General features: G+C 35.6%; 2 protein-coding genes across 2 annotated transcripts in view; one reads left to right on the top strand and one right to left on the bottom strand.

Moving 5' to 3' along the window:
* The window catches only part of CDC73 (cell division cycle 73), a 92705-nt gene that overhangs the window by 24314 nt on the left and 42412 nt on the right, over nucleotides 1–25979 (bottom strand). The window contains exon 11 of the mRNA XM_082612983.1: nucleotides 3139–3196. Coding sequence (XP_082469109.1) covers nucleotides 3139–3196 — 58 coding nt within the window. The remainder of the gene's footprint in view (nucleotides 1–3138; nucleotides 3197–25979) is intronic.
* B3GALT2 (beta-1,3-galactosyltransferase 2) lies at nucleotides 23280–24602 on the top strand (the record flags this gene model as incomplete). Its single annotated transcript, XM_082615251.1, has 1 exon — nucleotides 23280–24602. The coding sequence occupies exon 1, from the start codon at nucleotides 23334–23336 to the stop codon at nucleotides 24600–24602; it is 1269 nt and encodes a 422-aa protein (XP_082471377.1). The 5' UTR covers nucleotides 23280–23333.

The raw sequence follows: 25979 nt of genomic DNA, 5'->3' as shown, positions 1-25979 counted from the left end.
AAAGAGAACAGATAAATCTGGAGTACAGAAAAGGTAAATCTGACAGAACTCACTGACGTATTAGATGAGAGGAATAAGCAAATGTGAAAAATAAAGAGTAACTCCTAAGTCTTGGACTTAAGAAACAGAGTTGAGAGCGGTGTCATTTATTCATGAAGAAGCAGAAGAATGTGAAGTAAGACATCTTGGGAAAAATATCGAAGAGCAAAGGTATTAAGGTTTAATCAGTTTTAAGATGCCTATGGCACATCCAAATGTTAAACAGATGATACCAGAGGTAGGAAGAATTAGGGACACAAGTTTGAAAATCATCAGCACGTAGATTTAAAACTATGGAATGAGGTAATCCAACCAACACCTAGGTTATAAAGTGGATCACTGAACAGGGCTAACTCTCTCTCTCAATCTCACATGACCAGTAAGCAGATAAACTAGAGTTACAGAGTTATGGGTACTCACCTACCCATTGCAGAAGACCTATGAAACAGAAGTAAAGAATGAAAGCTGGAGAAGTGAAGTACGTGACGTACACACATTAGAAAGAGGCAGCAAGAGCAGGGGTATGCGCAAGAGGTTTAATGTGGCTACAAAAGGAAACAACATTAAGTTCCAGGACTGCAGCTTACCACAGGCTTGTGTTTCTTAATTCACTGGAAGGCATGTGCCTCTTGTTAGTTACATTCCCTAAATGAATGTTTAGAAGTTGGGAATAACTGTAGACACTTTAAAATATTAAATTGACCCAGGGACTTGCCTGGCACAATGAGTGCTAAATAAGTATTTGATGAAAGAATAAATAAGAAAAAATGATCAAAAACGGAACACCATGGGACTTCCCTGGTGGTCCAGTGGTTAAGAATCCGCCCTCCAATTCAGGGGGCATGGGTTCAATCCCTGGTCGGGGAACTAAGATCCCACATGCCTCGTAGCACAGCCAAAAAAAAAAAGGAACACCATCCTTGAGTTCCTTCACTGAAGGGAAAAAGAACAGGTAGTTCAGTGCCCTATTTCCAAATAATTCAAACTCTATCTAACAAATAACAGTATAGATAGATCTATGCTGTCTCAGGTATAACGTTACATTGCCAGAAATGTTTTGTGTGGTTTTCTTTTTTTTTTCAATTTTAAAAAGATAATCCAGGTGAACATGCCATATATTGCACAATATGCCTTCAAAATTGGGCATCACCCAATAAGCAAATACATTTAACAATCTGCAAAGCAAAAATTCACTGATCGAGACAAAGATGACAAACTGCTAACGCCCACTCAAGTCAGGTCTTACTGACAAATGAGCATTAAAAACTTATAAAATAATTAATCACTGCTTTTGGAATGGTGGGTAGGGACTGTGGACCTATGGGAGTCAATCAGTGAGTGAAAGGAGAGGAGACCTCACATGGATGGGCGTCAGAGTATTTGTTATGAGGCATTAGATAAGATTAATTTCAACCATTTTAATCACCATGGCAGAACAACTGAAAAAGAAAGATGGAATATTAGGAGCTGAGAAGACCCACAGCTCCTTACCTCACATGTGACCTCCCCAGGATCACATAACTAACTAGCTGGTAGAACCCAGGTCCCTTCACTTTATTACATGGCACATTTGAACAACCGGCTTTACTCAGGTATTAGTGCCACCCCTACCCCTTTCCTTTGTCTGCCAAATGATTTTGAGAAAATGTAAAATGGAGACAGTTATTTATCACACAGCACAAAACAGAGTTAGAATCCTCAGGTGGTGATTTCTTCCTTCTTATACCATTTCTGAATTTCTCATGTGATCTTCTTTAGACTGACCAACTACAGCCTGCCATCCCTCCCTTCCAAGAGAAAACAAACAATTCTGTATCTATCATTCAACTGCCTCCACAATATTCCTCTACTTTGCAGGCTATATTCCTTGGGTCCAACTCAGTCTGCCCATTCTTATTTCCTTGACATTTTTCTTCATTCCTGAAAAGAGCTCCTTTAGCTTCTCCTAGTTTCTGGGACTGAGTACACGGAAGGCATTCAAATAATATTTATTAAATTTAATTGCTCTTCCTTATACTCTCATTAACAGCTTTTGGAATGGTCTTCTCTACTGAAAAATAGTGCCATGGTCCTGTCATCTGAAAAAATTATATCCAATGTGCTCCAAATTTAACAAAGATTTCAAACAAACCCGTCATTTTAAAAAAAAGTAAATACTAGTCATGTCAAGACCCAGGTTTATGGATCCAAAACACAGTGAAAGAGCCTACAAAACCATCCCAATATAAACCTCTTAACATCATGCTTTTAAAGTGCTTCCAGAAATTTGAATACCTGTAATCTACATAATTTTAGAATTAGCCTATGTACGAATGTACTATGAATAAAAAGATATACAAATCTGTGCTACTGACACTAACAAACTGAAAAGGAAGATCACCCAGTCAAATTCCCGACTGTGCCTTTTCAATTCTTTTCATTTTCTTCATAGCCACTTTTAACAGCACTGATACTATGCTAAATGCAAAAATATAACAAACGAACACTAAAATCAAACCCAAAACACCTAAAATGAATATAGCGTTCATATCTACATGCATCAATCTTTTTAGGTACTAGGAAGAGGAAAAGAAAATACTGCTAACATACTGGGTTGCCAAAAAGTTCGTTCAGGTTCTTCCATAAGATGTTACAAAAACCCCAACAAACATTTTGGCCAACCCAGTAACTTCAATACTACCCTTGCTTATTAACATACATATTTTAAAAAATGATTATAGAACCTAATATGCTCAATAACACAGATATCTGAAAATCTAAACATCAAAGCTGCTTATCAGTCTATTAAAATTATGGTTCTATGTTTCTGTAGGAATAAACAAAAATCACATCCACTGTACTATCATGGAATTCAAACAAGGAATTGATGGGGGAATGGGTACATAATAAATAGCTTTTTAAAACATTTTTCTAAAATCTTAAAAACATTTTCTTAAATATTTTCTTTAACTCTTCAACTATACCTATTTACAAATAAACGTTCTTATACTAGTTTTGAAGTATTTTACGTAAAATTTCAATTCCTTCAAAGCATTATCAAAAATTTTCACTGCCATGATTATAGAAAAAAACAAAAATCAAAAAGTTTTATATCTTTACCTGGTCTTGGTACCGGCTGTGCTGCAGGAGTCTGTGTCTTACGGGCTGAGGCACCCTCCTTTAAAAGAATAAAAATGGGTATGTTAAAGTTCCTTTGCATAATAAACACTTTCATTTAATTACTGCAATGAAATTCCGTATCTGTCTCTCTCTCAGTCACTCCACTAAAAAAAAAAAAAAAAAAAAAAAGGAAAAACCTCCCCTTATCTTTTATGCTATTGGTTGTGAAGCAGTAAGAGAAATCTTTAGTGGGAATATATTTAAATTGTTACCATTCAGTAGTTATTGTAAGTAGGTAGTATTTTTCAACTATTCAATGATTTGCTTAATTGCTGGCAATTATAATATTCTCAGAAATGTCATTACCAGTTTAAAAATCAAGTCAATCTTTTTTTCCCTTAAAGAGTCTCAAAATGAATAAATGATACATAATCTCACATTAGAAAGATGAAAGTGTTACTTTGAGTTCATTAAAAAAAAAAGCAAATATTTCTAATTAAATGCCTTTTAAAATATTCAGGGGAAATAATCCATTTATAAAGATGAGATTTATTACATTTAAGAGTGGTTGAAAATATCTTAAAAACTGAATAACAAATCTCAACTAATTACTAAGCATGTAATATATACAAGGAAATATGCTATGTATTGAAGTACATCAATTATATACTCAAGAATAAATGCCTCTGAAATGCTTAAGATACTTCAAAAGTTATCTATATTTAGTGCAATAGTTTCAATCATATTCACACTAAATTCTTCATTAAAACATTTTTCTTTATAGAAAGCTACAAGTGTAAATCTCAAAAACAACTAGTAACTCATGGAGATTTTATTCTAGTTGTATTCAAGTGAAGGAAATTTGATAAATATCGCGGAAGTTACATAAATCCATAATAATAAAAATCACTACTACAACCACAGAAACATTTCTAAAGAAGTCCTGCTAAACAATGCTAATTTTAATCATATTACATTTTCTTCAAAAATTTGGAATGGTAAAATCATTTGGAATGATAAGCTATCCCAAAGCATCTTTTTTTTTTAAATGATTATAAAAATTAGTACTAACACAGAGAATGTATTTCACTTGGAATTCAGTGGGATTCCTGGCATTCAGTTAAAAAGCCAAAGAAACCATTCTTTACTGCAAAAAATAATAGCAGCAGAGGCAACTAGCAAAAACTTTTTTTGGGAAAAAGGTCCCCGAAGATAGCAGAACATCCTTTTCCAATATTTTCACTGTTATGCATTTAGTTATACATTGTGTGGTTGAAACTGAGTCACTCTGGATGCTGGTTTCATGGATGTGTTAAGTTTGTGAAAACTTGTCAAGCTTACTAATGATATGGTCATTACACTACAAGTAAATTATATTCAAGTAAAAATTTAAATGTAAAGAAAGTGAGTTATTATTAAGGTGGAGAGCATATTAAACATTTAACTTCATTTAACGTGCTGAAATTTCTGATTTATATTTTTCTCTAAGTTCGTGTTGGGGACACAACAGCTTTTACTCATCTTTGTAAATCTAGTACCTAGAACACTCAACAAATGTGTGTCATATTGAACTGAGTCTAGACTTTTAAAAATCAGAAGCCAAGGGATAATCATTAAATAGAAATTAACTAGACATTATATAATAAAATAACAATATTAAGCTTTAACCATATTACTTTTAAATCCTTATATGTAAATACAGACTCATTGGGTATGGTTTAAGTACACAGAGAAGGAAGAAAAATAAAGGAAATGAGACAGGAAAAACAATGAGCACACACATATGGAGACCTCCTTCTGTCTGCATTTGACTATAAGGCTGGTTGAATCCAAATCAAAGCCCTCTTCACCTGAATAGAGTAGACTTAGATCAAAATCACTAGAATACAGCACTAGAATGGAAAAGAAAAGTCTTTTCCATTACAAATTATTACCCCCTTAAGTATTTCTGTCTACAAAACTAGACCCCTTTAAATATCAATAATGGGCATTTTATGTTTACCAAGTAAGCAATCTTTGCTTGATGACCCTTTCCCATTCCAAATCATTCCTTTTGGCAATAAGCCCCTGGTTCCTGGTCACTGGGCAAGACATACGTCCTGGGCTAGGTCTATTGAGAGTTCTTCTTTGATATGTGTTTTATAAATTGGAGCTCGACAGTCACAAGGCTATAAGGAGGTTAAGTCTAAAATTACAGATAACCGTGTCTCTTGACCCATGGAGAAAACCCATCTGCAGAAGGACATAATGAAGTTACTGTTAGGGAAAACACTGACTGAAACCGCCCGCCCTGGCCAGGCAAGGACAGTAACAATCTGCCTGAGTTATTTTACGACAGAAGATCCTGTAAGGAACACGGAACTAACAAGACACCATCAACTGGAAGAATATGGGAAAAGTCAAAAGGACAGAGGAGATGCCAGTCCACATGTCCTACCAACCTCCCAGAATCCTCCTCACTGGAATCCACCTTGGCTGAGCGGTTCTGCGCGCCACCAGAAAGGACCCTGTGTCAGAATGATTGGCCAGAGACAACCCGGAAACTAACCCCACCACCATAAAACCTGAGACTGCGAGTCAGGCGGCAGAGCAGTCCTCCTGGGCTCCCTTACCCTCCTGCTCTCCGCCAGGACGCCCCTTCCCAATAAAGTCTCTTGCTTTGTCAGCACGCGTGTCTCCTCGGACAATTCATTTCCGAGTGTTAGACAAGAGCCCGCTCTCGGGCCCTGGAAGGGGTCCCCCTTCCTGCAACATTACCAGCATACAAGAAAACACATGGAATACAATATCCCTCATCATATCTATCTAGTTCTAATGGCCTGTAAGAGCTATTCTCCTGCTAACTCTTCTTGATTCTAAGAGCCATTAAAATCCCTCATCTCATTCTATGCACCCCACACAAACAATTTTTGTCTTAACTAGTTGAGCAGAATCTGTTAATTGCAACCAGAAGAGTGTTATCTAATTTTGTCTTCTCAGATTCACTGAAAATTCTGAGTTGCAAAAAGTCACTACAGTATAACTTTGCTTAATTCTGAAGTAAACACACACAAATAAGCTCAAACGCACACGAACATACACAGCTATGACACTTCAGTAGGCTGTGGGCTCCTGGAATGAAAACCAGGAGACTTTTGCTAATCAAGTCGTTAGTTCATGGCCATTTCTAGGACGCCCTAGCCAATACTAAGAGCTAAAAGCTCATTCTACTCTGACCTGCATAATTTTTAAATAAATTTGTAGAAGTCATTGCATAAAGGACCTCAGAAACCATATAGTCCAATCCCAGCACCCTTTACTCTAAAGATGAAGAGACAGAGGTGAAATAGTTTTTCAAAGGCTACATAGTGGTAAATCTGGCATATATTAAGAAACAGAAATAATAATTGGCAGTAACGTGGGGTAAGCCGACAGTTCTATATATTTAAAGATATTTGGATTGGGGGAAAATACTACTCAGCTGGGAAAAGAAAAGTATCAGCACAAAAACAACTAAAAGAGCTGACAAGTTGTGCTAACTGGAGAGGAAAACCTGCTTTCTCTTAAAAAGTCAGAATCATTACAATTTCACTAAGACTTGAGGCATTCTGGAAAAGAAGTAACTGATAAAAAGGGATGGGAGAAATAGTGATAGAATCATATTTGCAAAACGTAACAAGACAAAAACAAAGTAAACTGTTTACAGTCCTTCCTTGCCTTCTTTTAGCAAATGAGATAACCTAAAATCTTCTGGTATTGAGAGACAGAATAGTGGTATTTGCTGCTTAAACAAGTAGAAAATAAAACCATAATATAAAATATCATAAGAAAGAATATTTGTAACAAGCATCAGTATGCAAAATATACTATATTTAATTCTGAAAGATGCTATTTATATGAAATTTAATGAAATACTCAAATTGCTTAATGAGGAAAACATACAGAATATATATGCAGATTCTAGGAGTTTATAATCTACCTCTTTGACTACTGTACTTATGAGAGGAAAAGTAATAGTTTAAAAAAGTAAACAGATACTAATTTACAGTTGCATGTTTTTTCTTTTAAAAAAGTAACTCATTCCCATGAAATCTGGATTTGATATTCAGAATTCCCAAGTATCAGGATTTTTTTCTTTCAGCAACTGAATTCTTAAGTTCACTGAGTGAGTCTTCAAGTATTTTGGAAAAACTATGTACAAAAAGGAAACTGCAACTCTGAGCAAATCACAATGAGGCTGAAAAGCACTAAAGGTTTCAGGAACAAAACACTTCAACACAAATTTTAAGTAGACTTGTCATAACTTGGGGGCATATGTATACAATGTTTGCCAATACAGAAAACAGCTGACACATTTCTAAAATATAATATAGTATATCTATACAGGCATACCTCAGAGATACTGCAGGTTTGGTTCCATACTACTGCAGTAAACTAATATCACAATAAAGTGAGTCACACAAATTTTTTTGGTTTCCCAGTGCATATAAAAGTTATGTTGACACTATACTATAGTCTATTAAGTGTGCAATAGCATTATGACTTTAAAAAATGTACATGCCTTCATTAAAAAAAAACTTTACTGTTTAAAAATGCTAGCCATCCTCTGACAAGGCAGGGTTGCCACACCTTCAATTTATTTAAAAAAAAAAAAAAAGCAAAACCTGCAAAGCACATAGTATAATAAAATGAGGTATATGCCTGTTAAATATATAGACTTGATACCTCTATCAAATTTCTCATTATGCTATATAATTACTTGTCTACTTCTTACAACCAGACCATCAATTACTTGAGGTCAGGGACTGTCCATCACATGTCCAATGCCTGTTACAGAGAGCCTGATGCATGGTATATATGCTTAATAAATATACATTAAGTAATTAATTAAAACAAATCCATGCCTTAGCATTACTAATTCACTAGTGTTATACTGGTTAAACTGCTTTAATCTGTTAAATGAAGATGGTAAAAATACAAAAGATTACTGAGAGAAACAAAATTTATTTATTCATTCCACATACTTTCACCAAGAGCATCAAGTACCAAACAAGAAACTGGGAATGCATCAGTATAAACAGAAGCCATGTGGTCCCTGCCCTTATGAGACTGGCAATCTAATGGAGGAAGCCAGTGACTGAATAAATGAATGAATAGAAGTTTAAAAATTAGAAATATAATTACATATGTATTTAATTATTCATAATGTGCATACATGTGTATTTGTCTGTAAGTGTGTGTGTGTGTGTGTATGTCTGTGTGTCCAGCTCACTGCCCAAAATAAAGAGAGACTAATAACTGTTAAACCATCTTCTTTCCATAAAGAGACATTCTCTATACAAAGATAAGAAAAGAACTAGCAAACCAAATTCAGCAGCATACTGAAAAGATTATATGCCATGACCAAACGGGATTTATTCCTGGAATACAAGGATGGCTCAACATATGGAACTCAATCAGTGTCATACATCACATCAACAGAATGAAGGGAAAATAACCTCATGATAAAACTTCACGATCATCTCAATTAATGCAGAAAAAGCATTTGACAAAAGTCAACATTCTTCCATGATTTAAAAATTAAAAACCCTCAACAAACCAGGAACAGAAGGAAACTTCCTCAACATCATAAAGGTTATATATATATATGAAAAATCCACAGTTAACACCAGACACAATGATGAAAGATTGAAACCTTTTCCCCTAAGATCAGGAACAAGATGTCCACTTTCCCCACTTCTACTCAACATAGTACCTGAAGTTCTAGCCAGAGCCATTAGTCAAAAAAAGAAATAAAAGACATCCAAAATCTGAAAGGAAGTGATAAAATTATCTCTTTGCAGATGACAAGATGTATATGTAGAAACCTAAAGATTCCCGGGGTGGGGAGGTTGTGCAGGGAACAGACGCCCTACCACAACGAATCAACTATTTCAGCAAAATTGCAGGGCACAAAATCAACACACAAAAACCCACTGCCCTTCTATGCGCTACCCATGAGCAATCTAAAAAAGAAACGAAGGAAACAATCCCATTTGTAATGGCTTTTAAAAAATCAAATACTCCGGAATAAACTTAACCAAGAAGCAAAAATACTTGTACACTGCAAACTACAAAGTGTTGCTGAAAGAAATTAAAGCCATAAATAAATGGAAAGACGTCTATGTTCATGGACTGCTAGAATTAACTATATTAAGATTTCAATACTACCCAATGCAATCTACAGATTTAACACAATCCCTGTCAAAATCCCAAAGGTGTTTTTGCAGAAAGAAAAACTCATCCTAGAATTTATACAGAATCTCAAGGAACCCCAAGGAGGCAAACTAGTTTTGAAAAAGAACAAAGTTGGAGGACTAAAACTTCCAGATTTCAAACCTTACTACAGAGATACAGTAATCAAAACACTGTAGTAGGGCATAAAGACAGACCTATAGACCAACGGAATAAGACAGCCCAGAAATAAACTTTCACGTACATGAAAGTTGCTAAGTCCATGCAACGGGGAAAGGACAGTCTTTTCAACAAATGATGCTGGGAAAACTGGATATGCACATGCAAAAGAATGAAGTTGGACCATTATCTTACATCATATACAAAAATTAACTCAAAATGGATCAGAAGCCTAAATTTAAGAGCTGAAACTTTAAGACTTATAGAAAAAAATCAAAGAGTAAAAGCTTCATGACATTAGATTTGACATCAGTTTCATGGATATGATACCAAAAAGTACAGGAAACAAAAGAAAAACAGATAAACCGAACTTCATCAAAATTAAAAGCTTTTATGCATCAAAGGACACTATCAACAGAGTGAGAAGTCAACCCAAAGAATGGGAGGAAATACTTGCAAATCATTTATTTGATAAGGAATTAATATCCCAGACATTTGGTTATAATATTATTCTGGATGTGTCTGTGAAGATGTTTCTAGATAAGATTAACATTTTAATCAGCAGACTGAGTAAAGCAGATTGCCCTCCCCAAAGGAGATGGGACTCATCCAATCCACTGAAGGGCTGAACAGAACAAAAAGGCAGAATAAAAGAGAATTCACTCTGCCTGGCAGTGGTCAAGCTGGGACATGGGTATTCTCCTGCCTTAGCCTCAGACTGGAGCTTACACCACCGGCTCTCCTGGTTCTCAGTCCTTCAGGCTCAGACTGAAGCTATACTATCCCATCAGCTTCCCTGGGTCACCAGCCTGACGACTGTAAATCCTGGGACTTTTCAGTCTCCCTAAGCACATGTGCCAATTCCTTATGATCAATCTATCTATCCTATTGGTTGTTCCTCTGGAGAACCCACACTAATACAGCAATAAAAATTTGGATCAAAAGAGAGGAAAAGAGAGTGAGACAGAACACAAAATCTTTAAAGAGGTATTCTTTCATACTGGGGAAATGTCAGGCTTTTAAAAATTATTTATCTGTAGATTAAAAAATTACATCCACATGAATGTAGAGGAAATGTTAATCACAGCACTGCGATTAGAAACAAACCAAAGCATGAGTACTGATCTCCTTTAACACCAAAGTCTATAATGATCACATACCTTCTGGTACAAATGAACAATTCTTTCTCACTGAGTTTTAATAAAAGCATTATCATTCTCACTTAAAACTGGCAGAATTGTTTTTATAGTGGCAGAGGGATATGGGTAACGTAGAAGGTCCACAGGCTCATTTGTGTAGCTTATGGATCCATGGACTAAAAACAAATACACTGATGTTAACTAGAGACAGAATAAATCAGTGCAAAAAAAAAAAAAAAAAAAAAGCTTGATTTACAAGTCTTGAGCTCTAGGTTCTAGCTTTGGCCCTGCCACATTAAGAGAAGACCTTTGAGAAAAATCACAACCTCTCAGGGTCTTAGTTACCACCTTGCCTGTAAAATGAGGAAACTAGATTTTTAGATGACCTCAAAGGTCCAATTCTGCTCTGAAATTCCATTATTCTAATGTAAGTAATACCTTTTCAATAGGAACAATGCCATTACAGTACAACCCGAAGGGTCCAATTAACTGATTAAGTTTGAAGACATAATTCAATGTGAGTTCCTTCAAACCCATACAGCTTATAATTTTGCTCTATAGCTTATAAATTTGCTCTTCTTTTGTTTCGTGTGAATAAATAATATTCTCCTTCCCAGCTCCCTGTATCAAAGGTTACACGTTTGGAATTATATTAATTTCGTTGTTTTGGGACCAAAGATTATAGCTACTGGCAATATAGGTAGAAAGGGAAATAACAATGTTGTAAGCTTTAAAAGAAAATATTCAATGTTTTACCATTTAATGATTCAAGAAACTGACTGAGGAAGCTAAAATAAAACACAGACCTGTACATACTTAACTATCTGAAATCACACATACTAAGACAGGTAACTGAAATGTTGTGAAACATTATAAATTCCAGAGATGTTAATAAATACAAATTCTGTGAAAAGTTACAGAGGAAATATAGATAAAACTCAAAGTCTACTATGAGGATATTTATGAAAAGGAAACATACTCAATATGTTAATTAATAACTAATCAGGGAGACACTAAAAAAATGGAGGGTACAAACAGAAATATATAAATTTTCATTTTTTTGATTTTAGTTCACTAAAACTCAGCAACTGTATTATCTGTGAGCCCTCTTTTTATTTATTAAAAGGGGATAAAATATTAGAAATACATAAAAATTAAACAGATAAAAATGTAACATAAAACAAACTACAAGACTTCCCTGGTGGCACAGTGGTTAAGAATCCGTCTGCCAATGCAGGGGGACACAGTTCGTGCCCTGGTCCGGGAAGATCCCACATGCCTCGGAGCAACTAAACCCGTGCACCACAACTACTGAGCCTGCGCTCTAGAGCCCCGCGAGCCACAAGTACTGAGCCCGTATGCCGCAACTACTGAAGCCCGCACGCCTAGAGCCCGTGCTCCACAAGAGAAGCCACCACAATAAGAAGCCCGTGCACCTCAATGAAGAATAAGCCCTGCTCGCCGCAACTAGAGGGAGCCCGCACACAGCAACAAAGACCCCATGGAGACAAAAATAAATAAAATAAAATAAATTTATTTTTTTTAAAAAAACAACTCCAATTGGGAAGATCAAAAGTATCAAAGCAGTGAAACTGAGTGAGACCACAGTGAATTGTACAAGATAAACTCTACCTGAAGGGAAAAACTGTAAATAACTATATAACATTTACTTCTGGTTATCTGCGCCATCTTTACAATGATTTGTGTACCCATCAAGCCTAGAAATCCCTTGAAAAAAAGGAACCTAATGATGTACTATCTCATATGCTCCTGTAATTTGTGTATATGCTTAATGTATTTGCTGAACGTAAGTGAATCCATTGGGCAGCCTCTAAGAAATGAGGGAGGGGAAGAAATCAAACCCTAAAGTCAACCCTTACCCCTTCCTAATCCTATAACCTTTGCCTGTCTCTTTTGCAAAGTTTTGAAAACTTTGCAAAGTTTCTTTATACTAAAGTCCATATTGCCAACCAGACCATAAATAATCATTCTGAAGACAACTACGTACATGAATTTAGAATCAAGTACATTCAATGTTCCCAGGTCACCTCAAAAAGGCCCTTTGGGGAAAAGATTCTATTTAGTTACTTCTGACTTTTGCATTCATTCCTTATCTACTAAAGCTATTAAATAAGAAGCATTTTTCAATACTAATAATTTATATTTGGGTAACTATGCTTCTTTGTGGAGTTTTAGTGGACTTCTAAGTTCTAACATATTATATCTACCTGAATTTACAAACTGTCACACTTTGTAATGAATTAATAGTGTTAATATTTTTAAATACTCTTATGTGCTGGGGAGCAGGGAGTCAGGAGTAAGACGCCTGAAACAATTTAAAGGTGCAGACCTAGTAGGCTTCACAACTCTATGTAAGAAATATTTTACACTGACCCCTCTAACAATCTAAACTTAAATGCACAGGTAACATTAACCTATGTATGTAAAATTTTTAATGGAAACCAATATCCTAGCAATATACTCTGTATTACAATTATGTTTTAGATTCATTTAAAGAAGGTCTCACACACACACACACACACACACACACACACACACTGAGACACTCAGAAGGCCTTGCTGTTTTCAAAGATTGTCTCCCACACTACAGACTACCTTCCCTGGCCACACTCACTAAATGCCCTTCAATTATTTTGTCAGCCAAACACACCTTCCCTCGTAAACTTCTAGAACACCTCCTAGGTAAGTAGTATCAAGCCCAGTACTGCCTTCATTGATAACCCCAGCTCTAACCTCTAAGACTATTCCATGTGTGCCAAATAACAACTGAAAGATTCTAGTTGATTCGTGCTAAAAAGAAACAGCTATGCTACTGAGAAACCAAAGAATACACAAGCAAAAAGGCATACCTCGTTTTATTGCACTTTGCAGATACATTTTTTTACAAATTGAAGTTTATGGCAACCCCATGTTGTCAGATCATGGTTAGCATTTTTTAATTAAGATATGTACATTGTTTTTTTAGACATAATGCTATTATCTCACAAAGTATACTGTAAACATAACTTTTCTATGCACTGGGAAACAAAAAATTCATGTGACTCACTTTGTTGCGATTTCGCTGATTACAGTGGTGTGGAATTGAACCCCAAATATCTCTGATGTATGGGTATGCCCTTACTATTTTTTAAAATTAATTAATTTATTTATTTTTGGCTGCATTGGGTTTTCATGGCTGCACGTGGGCTTCCTCTAGTTGCGGTGAGTGGGGGCTTCTCTTGTTGCGGAGCACGGGCTCTAGGCGCACGGGCTTCAGTAGTTGTGGCACGTGGGCTCAGTAGTTGTGGCTCACAGACTCTAGAGCGCAGGCTCAATAGCTGTGGCGCACGGGCTTAGCTGCTCCACAGCATGTGGGATCTTCCTAGACCAGGGCTCGAACCCAAGTCCCCTGCATTGGCAGGCGGATTCTTAACCACTGAACCACCAGGGAAGTCCCTGCCTTTACTATTAAAGTACTTGCCAAATTACTGCTGATTTTAGATGCTTACATTTTCCCTTAGGATCATTAACAGTTTGTAGGAATTAAACCAGATAAAGGTGTCTACAGTTAGTTTTGAAAGAGACTTTTAAATTTAGCTCTGCTTTCAAGTCTAAAGAAATTCTTAAACAATACGAGAAACTGCAGCACAAGCTTGTGAAAACTGAAGGAAAGAGTAAGGCAGGCAAACACTGACACTTGTGGTCATTCTGAGATTGCTAATTTGCAATCAGCTAATTCCTGCTTTGTGAGTTCAAAGAAAAGTGAAACTGGTTCATAAATCTTATATTAACTTCAAAGGAAAATGCCACATTCTTAATAAACACAATAAGTTTTTTAAAAAATGGAAAACTACTAATATTAAATAGCCAAAAATATGCTATTTGTCCAAATCTTTTATGTAATGAAAAAGATGTCATCTGATTTTGAGTCAAAACAGTCAAGAGATATAAACTCCAAGCAAACACTGCTATGCAAAATTGCTGATTGATCTCAATAAAATTAAAATTGGTATCTAAATAACTGTGTCAAATGGAATTTTTCAGAGTACTACGTTGGAAATTACACCTAATCCAAAACATTAAGATTTTTCTCCAGCACTGGAAAAAGACAGCTAGTTCTTCAGGTGAAATAAATGGCTTGCATTTAGGGGCCAAAGAGTCAGACTAAAGCACAAACAAGAATGGAGACTAATGTAGGGAAAACCAGATTCATGTTCCCCTCCTCACATTACTCAAGTCTATTAGCTCATTCTCAGTGAACAGAAATCACCCACCATGGCTGAAGTGTTCTCCTCACAACCCTTTCTCCCTTATTCTTTTTACCAAGGACATTTAGTTGAATTTATATAGATAGATGAATAGTATAATACTTGTGTTTCCTATTACATATTGAACAAATCTGTACCTGATTGATCATGTAATAATCACTCAGAAACTATTAACAACATAAATAAAAAAGTAATAATTATTTCTGTACCCAGTAGAGACTAAGAGTTAGGAGGCATAGCAAATCCTGCCTTTAAATTCTGACTCCTTAGGGGATATTCTAGACATGCCCAGGAAAATCCTAAAATGAGCCTGGACAATGCTGGCCATAATGCATATATAATAGTAATATCCATCTATTTTCCCACCAGGGATGTGTTCTAAAATTAAAAAACAGACCTATGCAAGTAAAAATTACAAGACATTTATAACTATAAAACTTAACAAAATCTGCCAGTTTGCTAAGTCTGACAAAGAAATCTGTCACATTTACTGAGAAAGTTTAACCATAGAAATCAGATGTTAAAAGAAATTAGACTAAAGGAAGAACTTCTACAAGCTTGCCTGTCATAAGATTTTTACCATTTCTCTTGGCTGGAAACATGCAGGTTGCTAGAAAAAGTCACTAAAGGAACTTGTATCTCACGTCTGCTGTTTTTCTGTAAAGTTCCTAACTGGCTTAACTTAAACATAAGAAACAGGATGCAGTGGTACCTAGAAGTTTAAAGTAAACTCTGATTCAGTACACAGGTACCCTTTCATTAGCTTTCAGGAGTCTCCCTTGCTGTGTAAACACTTCCCCATCCCAAACACAGTTGAGACGATAGTCCACTGGGAATTCAGGGGCTCCACCTAATACTTCAGGGAACCACTAACCAGCAGGCTACCTATGGAGTTCTCCGAATAATCAAGATCCATAAGAAATCTAGTGGGCATCAAAAAAAAAGTCCAATCAGAAGAACAGCCACAAATAATTGCTTTATCCTTCCTGGAGAAAGGGCAGGGAATGTAACTAAAACATCTTTGTATCTCTAACGTTTAATAAGCTGCGCCTAAGTGCAAATGTTGGCACACAGTAGTTGATCAGATATGTATTTGCTGATCAACTGATTAAAGCAAAAATACAAACATCCATTTATACTGCTATGAATGATCTCTGGGTATGCTGTGCTAGTAACAGGAAACAAGTCCCACAATTTCTCCAGCAGTGCCATGCAGCATAGTAGTTAAGAAGAGAGGATAAGGACTTATGAATCTTGCTTTAATTCCCAGCTGGACTCTTTCTCATCACTAATTATCTGATATTTGGGATAATTAGTTTACAACTCTAAACACTGGTTCCTCATCTTTAAAATGGGTATTACAATAATAAAACCATTATGAGAAAAAAAGTCATTTATATAACAGCTCAAGTAGGCTTAGCACACAACATGAATTTAGTCACTGCTGCTAGTTGCATAGTCAAATCCTACGTCAGGAATTATTGATAAATAATGATCTACTACAAGCCACTTATACTTTTATAAAATAAGTTATTTTAAATAGGCACTTAAGCATTACTCTGCCACCTAAGTTTAATTAAAAAAAAAAAAAAAAAGGAGTAGTGTGGGCTTCCCTGGTGGCGCAGCAATTAAGGATCCGCCTGCCAGTGCAGGGGACAAGGGTTCGAACCCTGGTCCAGGAAGATCCCACATGCCGCGGAGCAACAAAGCCCGTGCGCCACAACTACTGAGCCTGTGCTCTAGAGCCCGTGAGCCACAACTACTGAGCCCGTACACCACAACTACTGAGCCCACGCGCCACAACTACTGAAGTCCACGTGCTTAGAGCTCGTGCTCCGCAACGAGAAGCCACCACAATGAGAAGCCCGCGCACCACAACGAAGAGTAGTCCCCGCTCACCACAACTAGAGAAAGCCCGTGCGCAGCAACGAAGGCCCAATGCAGCCAAAAAATAATAACTTAATTAATTTTTTTAAAAAGAGAGTAGTGAGCATGTAATATGGGTGGACTTAGGGACTAAATGCCAAGAAACCTGGGTTTTAGTTCTCTCCTTCACACTTAACCAGAAAAAGTCAAAGCTCTAGGCCTTACATTTTCCATTTATAAAACTCTTACTGTTCCTTCTAACATTTCTAGGAAAATCACATACACTCCTTTAAAAAAGTCTTAGGATTCCTAAAACTACAAAACACATTTCATCAGCTATACTAAAAAACATAATGAGGACAAAAAAATTTTAATATTAGAGAAAATGTAAATCTATATTTGAAATAACACACATTACTGGGGAAGATAGATGGGATGAAAAATATATGACTACAAATATACAGTGTAAGTTTCAAAATGGTAAATTTCTATGAGTTAAGGTCCCTAAAGTCTCAGAGGAAAAACTGATAATTCAGGTTATTTAAAAAAAAAAAGAAAAGAAAAAAGGACAATGCCCCAGTACTTGCAGAAAAAAAAGCAGCAAGGTGCCCAACAGACTAATCATGCAAAATATTTCAGAGTGAATATCTAGTGTTTACTGAAAAATTTGCTTGATGGCAAGTTACTAAACCATCCTGAAATATTAGGACAAATAAATATGATTAATAAAACCTCATTACCCACCAAGAAGATCCTGTAGAAGTGTGCTTTATCCATTACATCATTTTGTTGAATTCCGCCATACATGTAATTTTAAAGAAAAATAAAAATAAAAAATAAATGCTGACATTAAAAAGTGATTAAAAGTAAAGTTTTGCTGCCTTCAAGAACACTAGAAACCACACAAGAGTAAAAAAGAAGTGGGCTATCACAGCACGTGTCAGTAAAGCAATCCACAGCAGCTGATTTACATAAATCCTAGAAAATGGGGGGGGCGGGGAAGATGTCTACGTTACTGATTAAAAATGGTCTATGAGCCGCAACTAGATATTAGTAAAACGAAAATCAGAACAATTTGAGAAAAAAAACGTCAAGGGAAGGAGTGCACTGAAGGGGTTAAATTACACTAAGTTACATATCAAAGCTTTTAATTGCTTATGCCCTATAAAATCATGTAACATGAAAACCAACATCTAACACTGAAAACATTTAGAAAGCCCGTGCTTGAGCGTAAAGTTAAAAAAAAAAAAAGGAAATAAGCTGGAAAAAAATAAAATTATAACCATTCATTTCATAATCATCCCATTTTTGTTTTATTCACTCATCACTACACTTACACTGAATATATATAATTTAGCACATGGAAGCAAATCTCTAAGCTTCTCCCTACCTTAGGTTTTTAGTCAAAATGAATGCAAACAATCACGTGGGATTCAGCCAAGCAGTGACGTTAAATTCTGCTCTGTCAGAGAGAGCATCTGTCAAGCCCACATTTACACTGCTGCCTGCCTGTGCAGCAGCTGAGGAACCCTGGATTTCATATTACAGACTAAAACCCTGGTAAAACTGCTCAAAATCCTTCCTGCAGCTGCCAGGCAACAACGAAAGAGAGTTAAATCCTGTTCTTTTCCAATACAATCGAAGCACTCCATTCTAGCTCTGGCTGCTTTTGATTGCAGCTCAGTGTTCTTATTAGAAATATGGATACTGAGAAAAGAATACAGCACTGCATTGTCCGGCCAGGAAAACAGCAGATGTAAAAAGCTTCAGTGCATCAACTGTCAGCAAGAGCCGACAGGGCTCCAAACAGAACGAACCACCACCGCTCTTTTGTTTAAAGAAAGAGAAAGAAAATGAAAGAAAGGAAAAACCTCAGAAGACTAGGACCCATATGAACAAGAAGGGGAACTCGAAGACAGGCAGACAGATGGACACTCTGGACACTGTGAAAAGCAATCGCAGGAGGCAGACTGCTGGGGGAGGTGCGCATGTTCGATAGCATCTTGGCTGAAGTGATGGCGTGCCAAAAGTATCTTCAGTGAGCATAATCCTCGCCACATAAATGCCTGACCAAGGAAGGTATGTCGATATCTTGTGTGTGATACTCATTTAAATGTCTGTTACTCTTTTATAGCCCTGGAGGCACTAATATCTAATAAACAAGTTCATACAGTTCACTGTCCTTGAAACTATGAAAGGGTTTCTAAATATATGATTTTAAAATCTGTCATTGTTTAGAAGACAAGCTGTCACTGCTTTATTCAAGTAAATATGTAGCTTGCAGTAATTATGGATTACCGAAAAGGCAAACAGTAACAAGATGTGCTTAAAGGCTTCTCTGAGAAATTAAACTTTAAAAAAAAATCTGAAGCCCTCTAAAGAAAACATAGCAATCCCCTATCAAATTAAGTCAAGTTGAATACTTATCCAATAAATTAAAGTGCTCTCTTAAAGATGGCCATCAAAGAGGTCAATGCAGTGAAATTCGTTAAATAGTATCAAAGATGATCTTAATATTAAGAGCTTTTTCAGTCCTTTTAAAACAAAATCTTAATATAGAACAGTTTTTAATAACAAAATGTTGCCTCCCATACCCATCTCCCTAGATAAAGATAACTTACCAACTCTGAGACTATCAACAAATTTTAAGTACCACCAAGCTGTAAGATACTAAAAGGAAAGCATTTGCACAGGATCACAGAAGGCAGTGTGCATTTATGCACAGCACACCACCCCAGGAGATTTGCATGTTCACGAATACAACTTTAAACAAAGAAATATCAATACTTGCTAAAATTACCCCCTTTTAAAATAGTGAGCTTTTATTTTAAGCAACAGACTGATTCTAAATGATCAAAATATAAGACTGGTTTTGGTGATCATTTTTAAAGTGAAACTCAAAAACATAATATGAAAATACTCTGTCATAAAAATATCCATGTAACAGCAATACAAGGTCAAAAAATTAAACTTAAATGTAGCCACTGTGCTTCCAGGCTATATAAATATGTAATGATGAACTAACAACTGGCATAGTATGTGTGTGCAGGGCAGAAATAAATCTAATAAACTATTTTAGTAACAATCATAGAATAGCAACTCATGGCTCAGGAACTCGGGTATTTCTAAAATTTTTTACAGATCGTCAAAGATCCTGATTTTTGCTCAATTTTACAGCACAACTCAACCTATTATTTAATAATCACAAAAGTCAAACATTTTTAAGACATATGTAGGGATTCCATTCTAAAGTTAAGATTAAACAAGTCTATCAGGCCCTATTATTATTAGAGCTCAACATCAACTCTCACTCATAGTATGAATTTTTATTCCATTAAGGAATGAAACCAGATGGTATTAAACAAACAAAAAAAATATGGTTGTAAAAAACCTCAAGTCTCTCTTAGTACCTTTATCTCTCAATGTTAAAGTCACCAATTAAACATTTTTATAAGCTAGCTATCTCAAAACAAGAGTGTATAGAGTTTTTTATTCAAGCACCCCTTAAATCTAGAACTGTTCCCACAGACTAAAGATATCATCACTTTTAGAAGCCAAATAATAAAAACAGCGTGTGTGTGTGTGTGTGTGTGTGTGTGTGAGACAGAGAGAGGGAAAGAGAGAGGGAGAAGTAACGGAACATTTTATAGTAACATCCTCTCCATGAGTGTCAATCCATAAGATGTAAATACATATTAATCACTTGATAATATTACCATAAGAGAGAAATCAAAGCTATTTCTATGCTGAAAATGTAAAAGTGCAAAACTATTTAGAATGTCAAAATATTTTAACTTTCTGGTCTTGTTCCCACTTCTTAAGAATTAATGTACAACAGCCAGTAACTGAAGAATAATTTATCTTTTAATAAAAGGAGGAATAGTTACTTTAATTGTACTTTCTTTTTAACAGTAAAATTATGATAAATATCTGAAAAATGTTTAATAAAGAATTTTTTTAAGGCTAGACACATGCACTATATTTACCAGTGGGAGATTAAGAAATGAGTATATATGGATTTCAAGCCTGAGCAGCTGGATATTTACAAACATACAAATATCATGAATTTACATTAAGATGCATCTCCATCAACTATGGCTACAAAATCACATAGGACCATAAACTACATGTATGCCAGATTACAATATATAATAATTTGCTGTTTTCTGTAACATTGAAATACTTTAGAAACATCACTTCAAGTATAATGTTTTCATAAAAATACAATTTACTAATACATTTACCTTCATTCATTTTTTCAGTCCTTTATTCAAACATGCATTCAAACATCTGACCTTCTACTTATTGCTTCTTAAACCATCAAATTTACACTTTTAAAAGAGGTGGAGGGGTGGAGGGAGAATTATGGGGTGGAGGGAGAATTATTACTATTTATCTAATATTTCATTTGAAAATAAAAGCTTAGAAAGAGTCTCCTCATCTAAACAGAATGGCCAACTATTTACAAGCGTAAGGAGGAGAAAAGTGAGTTTCTAAACCAGAACACTCAGCTCTGTTATTTTCAACTGAGCTCACCAGAGAACTATGTTTTACTGGTACGGTGAAGTGTCTTAGTCTTCATCAGAGTAATGTGAAATTAAAATTCAGGTAAATAAATTCTAATAAATAACTAGATTCTATTTTTTTTAAATCTGAAAACTTAAGGAAGAAAAACACTGCTCCTATCTCACAAAATGATTAATATAATTTTTTACATTTGAGAAACACCATAACTTCTAAAAGCACTACATAATCTCAGATTCTAGAAATCATCAAAAGCTAGCGCCTGTACTGTTACGCTTCAGAAATGCTCGAATCCCCACCTGCTTGCTCCTCCTAGTGGCTTCTGCTAGAACAGGAGTCTAACACTTCCCATCAATATTTTCAAAATACTTCACATTATATGAGTACTATTCTAGTTATTCAATTATATGAGGACTTCCATGTAAATGCCATTATTTTCCCCAAATAATTGAATTTCTTATCGAGGTTAAGCAAATTTGGTATTAACCATAAACCTTTCAATATCACAGGCTACATAAACACATTCATACGTGTATATATAATTTCAAATAAACAAACGCTCCTACAATAAATGTTTTTAATTGACCAGTTTTCTTTTACATAGAGAAATAATTTTCACAATAAAAGGTTGAAAAAATTAAAATTACACAAAAAGGTTTGTTTTCCCTTTTAATAGAATTCAAGCTACAGCTCCTTACCCATCCTTTACCCCCACGCCTTGATCCAGAAAAACTAACAAACTGAAAAAACATGAACAAATTTGTGCTATGCACTAAAAAAACTTGTTCAAAGACCAGTTCCTAATATGCGGCATCGTGAACTTCCCATATTGACATCTCATAAATGTTTTTTTCTAAATGTAGAGCTCTAAGTGTCATGCTAGCAGAAGTCCTAAAAATGTAAAAAATTCTCTACATGCAAATTTAGAACACAGCATAACTCAAAAATCTTTTAAGATGCATTTTGTGAAATTTAAAATTTTAAATAGTTGGGGATACAATAATACCTAGTGTCTATATTTTGTAAGAAATCTGAAAAGACTGTTCAAAGCAGTTCTTTGTTTAATTCTAACATGGAGATTCAACTGAGATACATGATAGTACTCTGTGAAGTCCTCAGATAATTAAATATAATTAGTTGCTATATTATAAAAATCAATCTTAAGTCTAAGTAAGGACAATGATCTCCTGAATACCTCATGTTTGAAGTGGAAGGTTAACATGAGAAAAGGGTACTTGCAAATGTCTATCATTTATTACTGTCTTAAAATCCTGCACTGAAGTTACTGAACCCTGAACATTAATTCTGACAGGTGCGTCTTCTCACTGACTTTCCCGAAACAGTAGGGGCCAACGGAAACATGCCAAGCAGTGTACTGTGACTAACAAAACTCTGCCATAATCAACCTTGCACCGTCTGTCCCACAACTGATACATGACCACTTTACAAAAAAGGCCGCTGACTGTGCACCATACCACCAATGGTATGTCAAATCAATTTTAATTAATGCCAATAAATTTTCCATCTGCTCTCAGGCCTCCTCACATGGCCTCTCTCAGGGATCTAGCAGCATTTTCCTCTTCTCCATGCACACAACTTTTAATCTTTAACTTAAGTCAACAAGTACAAGTGACCAGAGCTACTGAGACGATGAAATAAGTGGAAGAAAATCAATCCATTCACCTCTCTTTAAAGTGGTCACTGTGCTCCAAAGGTGTATTTTTAAAGAAATCAATCCTGTTCTCAGGATGTTACGTTGCCAAGGGAAGACAAATCATAAACGTTGTTCCTGGGTTATCCTATTTTCACAGCTTAAAAATTTCCGTGTGCCCTAATTTTATTAGTCTCTTTCAAGCAGTTCTGTGATATTTCCATTCTGTAAACGTTTATGCTTCACCTTTATAGAATGACTGCGAGGGAGACGACGTGACCGCATTAGAAAATGATTACCAAAGAACAGTACTGATTCAGGAGAAGAACACATTCTCAGCCACCGATCTCTCATCCACTACTGGATATTTACAACATGCTTCAGTGGAGAAGAAGACACTGCTGCTTTGCAAAGATGAGCTGGAATGCCAAGAGGTCTCTATTCCGTACCCATCTTATTGGTGTACTTTCTCTTGTGTTTCTTTTTGCTATGTTTTTGTTTTTCAATCATCATGACTGGCTGCCAGGCAGAACTGGATTCAAAGAAAACCCTGTGACATACACTTTCCGTGGATTTCGTTCTACAAAAAGTGAGACAAACCACAGCTCTCTTCGGAACATTTGGAAAGAAACAGTCCCGCAGACTCTGAGGCCTCAAACAGCAACTAACTCCAATAACACAGATTTGTCACCACAAGGAGTTACAGGGCTGGAGAATACACTCAGTGCCAACGGAAGTATTTACAATGAAAAAGGCACTGGACATCCAAATTCTTACCATTTCAAATACCTTATCAATGAACCTGAAAAATGCCAGGAGAAAAGCCCTTTTTTAATACTACTAATAGCTGCAGAACCTGGACAGATAGAAGCTAGAAGAGCTATTCGGCAAACTTGGGGCAATGAAAGTCTAGCACCTGGTATCCAAATCACACGAATTTTTTTGTTGGGTGTAAGTATTAAGTTAAATGGCTACCTTCAACGTGCAATCCTGGAAGAAAGCAGACAATACCACGATATAATTCAACAGGAATATTTAGATACATACTATAATCTGACCATTAAAACACTAATGGGCATGAACTGGGTTGCCACATACTGTCCACATATTCCATATGTTATGAAAACGGACAGTGACATGTTTGTCAACACCGAATATTTAATACTTAAGTTACTGAAGCCAGACCTGCCTCCTAGACATAACTATTTTACTGGTTACCTAATGAGGGGATACGCACCCAACCGAAACAAAGACAGCAAGTGGTACATGCCACCAGACCTCTACCCAAGTGAGCGCTATCCTGTCTTCTGTTCCGGGACTGGTTATGTTTTTTCTGGAGATCTGGCAGAGAAGATATTTAAAGTTTCTTTAAGCATCCGTCGTTTGCACTTGGAAGATGTATATGTAGGGATCTGTCTTGCCAAGTTGAGAATTGATCCTGTCCCCCCTCCCAATGAGTTTGTGTTCAATCACTGGCGAGTTTCTTATTCAAGCTGTAAATACAGCCACCTAATTACCTCTCATCAGTTCCAGCCTAGTGAACTGATAAAATACTGGAACCATTTACAACAAAATAAGCACAACGCTTGTGCCAACGCAGCAAAAGAAAAGGCAGGCAGGTATCGCCACCGCAAACTCCACTAGAAAAGACAACTTTTTTTTTTTTCCAAAACGTGCAACCTGTAAAATATTGCTAAAAGCATGTATAGTTAAAACTGATTACATCCATAGGACAAGTTTTAGTTAAAACTCATTGCATAAAGGAATCCAAAAATATTTTTTTAATTTCTGAAGAAGGTAATTCTTAAAAATACAACACGATATAACAAAAAGGTATCCCAAACAATCTACTAAAAATCCACATAAGGGGACTCTGTGTATTAACATGCAATAACAGGCGTGCCTACATCAATGGTTCAACTCTTACGTTAGGGGCCAAGAAGGTGTATTTGTATATGCTTTCCACATAAATTTAAATTTAAGAAATGGATACAGTCAAAAGACTCTGGATTCAGTTTTTCATTTCAATATATAATTAAATGTAAATAAAACATTATTGTCAATTTTAAGGAAACTTTATAATTGTGCAAAGGACAAATCTTGACCTATTCTAGGGTTCTAAAAACCATATTCCATGCAATAAGATTTAGTTGAATTATTCCATAAACATATTTATAAAGTTCAGATGTTTCATCAATGCAGTTCTCATCTAAGTATTTACTTTTTAAAAACAATTGAGATATTCATTTTCTTTTATCAATACGCACATATATACTGGAGGAATTTATTTTGACATGATGTGATAAAATGTGAAAAAAAAATCAGTGTGTCTCAGGCTCACGTTTTTATAAAAAAAAAAATCAAATGTTTCAAAATAGAACATCTGTTCCCTCGTTGGTGTTCAGGGCCAAGCTAGTACTTCAATGATTTACTCCATCAACCAGTTACTGCACTCTCAAGGAGCATCACCACTTAACTTCAAGCATATCTGAAAAAACCTATCATTTTCCTCTAACCGAAGCAAAAGTGATTACTTACAGGCACAAAGAGGATGCACTGTTGAAAAAAGATAAAGGATAAAGAGTGCAGCGCCAGTTTCATTCAATACATTTTAAGATGCATGTCTGCCAAACTGCAACATATGGGAAGTTTATTTCCTGACAGCAGGTGTACACATGCCAATACTTAATCATTTTACGGCACCTACTTCTTTCTCTGAGTGCCAAGTTTACAAACCTGCAGTTTTTAATTTGGTGGATGACAAATATTCTGCACCACTGATTAAAAACTTCTTTGGGAGGGATGGGGGAAAACTACAAATGTTTGATGAACACTTGATTCTGGGATGAACAATGTATACAATGCACTTTTATCAAGTTTTTAATAAAAAAGCTTAACAAAAAAAACTTTACTGAGTGTTATGGTCCAAATACTTCACAATAATTTTGTATGGCTCCATTATAAATTTTAAAATCAGGAAATACTAACCCATTAATTTTTAAAAAGTGTTTTTACTTTAAA

This window comes from Mesoplodon mirus, assembly GCF_964341445.2.
Source record: "Mesoplodon mirus genome assembly, chromosome: 3".
NCBI classification, from domain to species: Eukaryota; Metazoa; Chordata; class Mammalia; order Artiodactyla; family Ziphiidae; genus Mesoplodon; species Mesoplodon mirus.
Note: the sequence above shows the minus strand (reverse complement) of the source record. Positions and strands in the feature narration are given on the sequence as shown.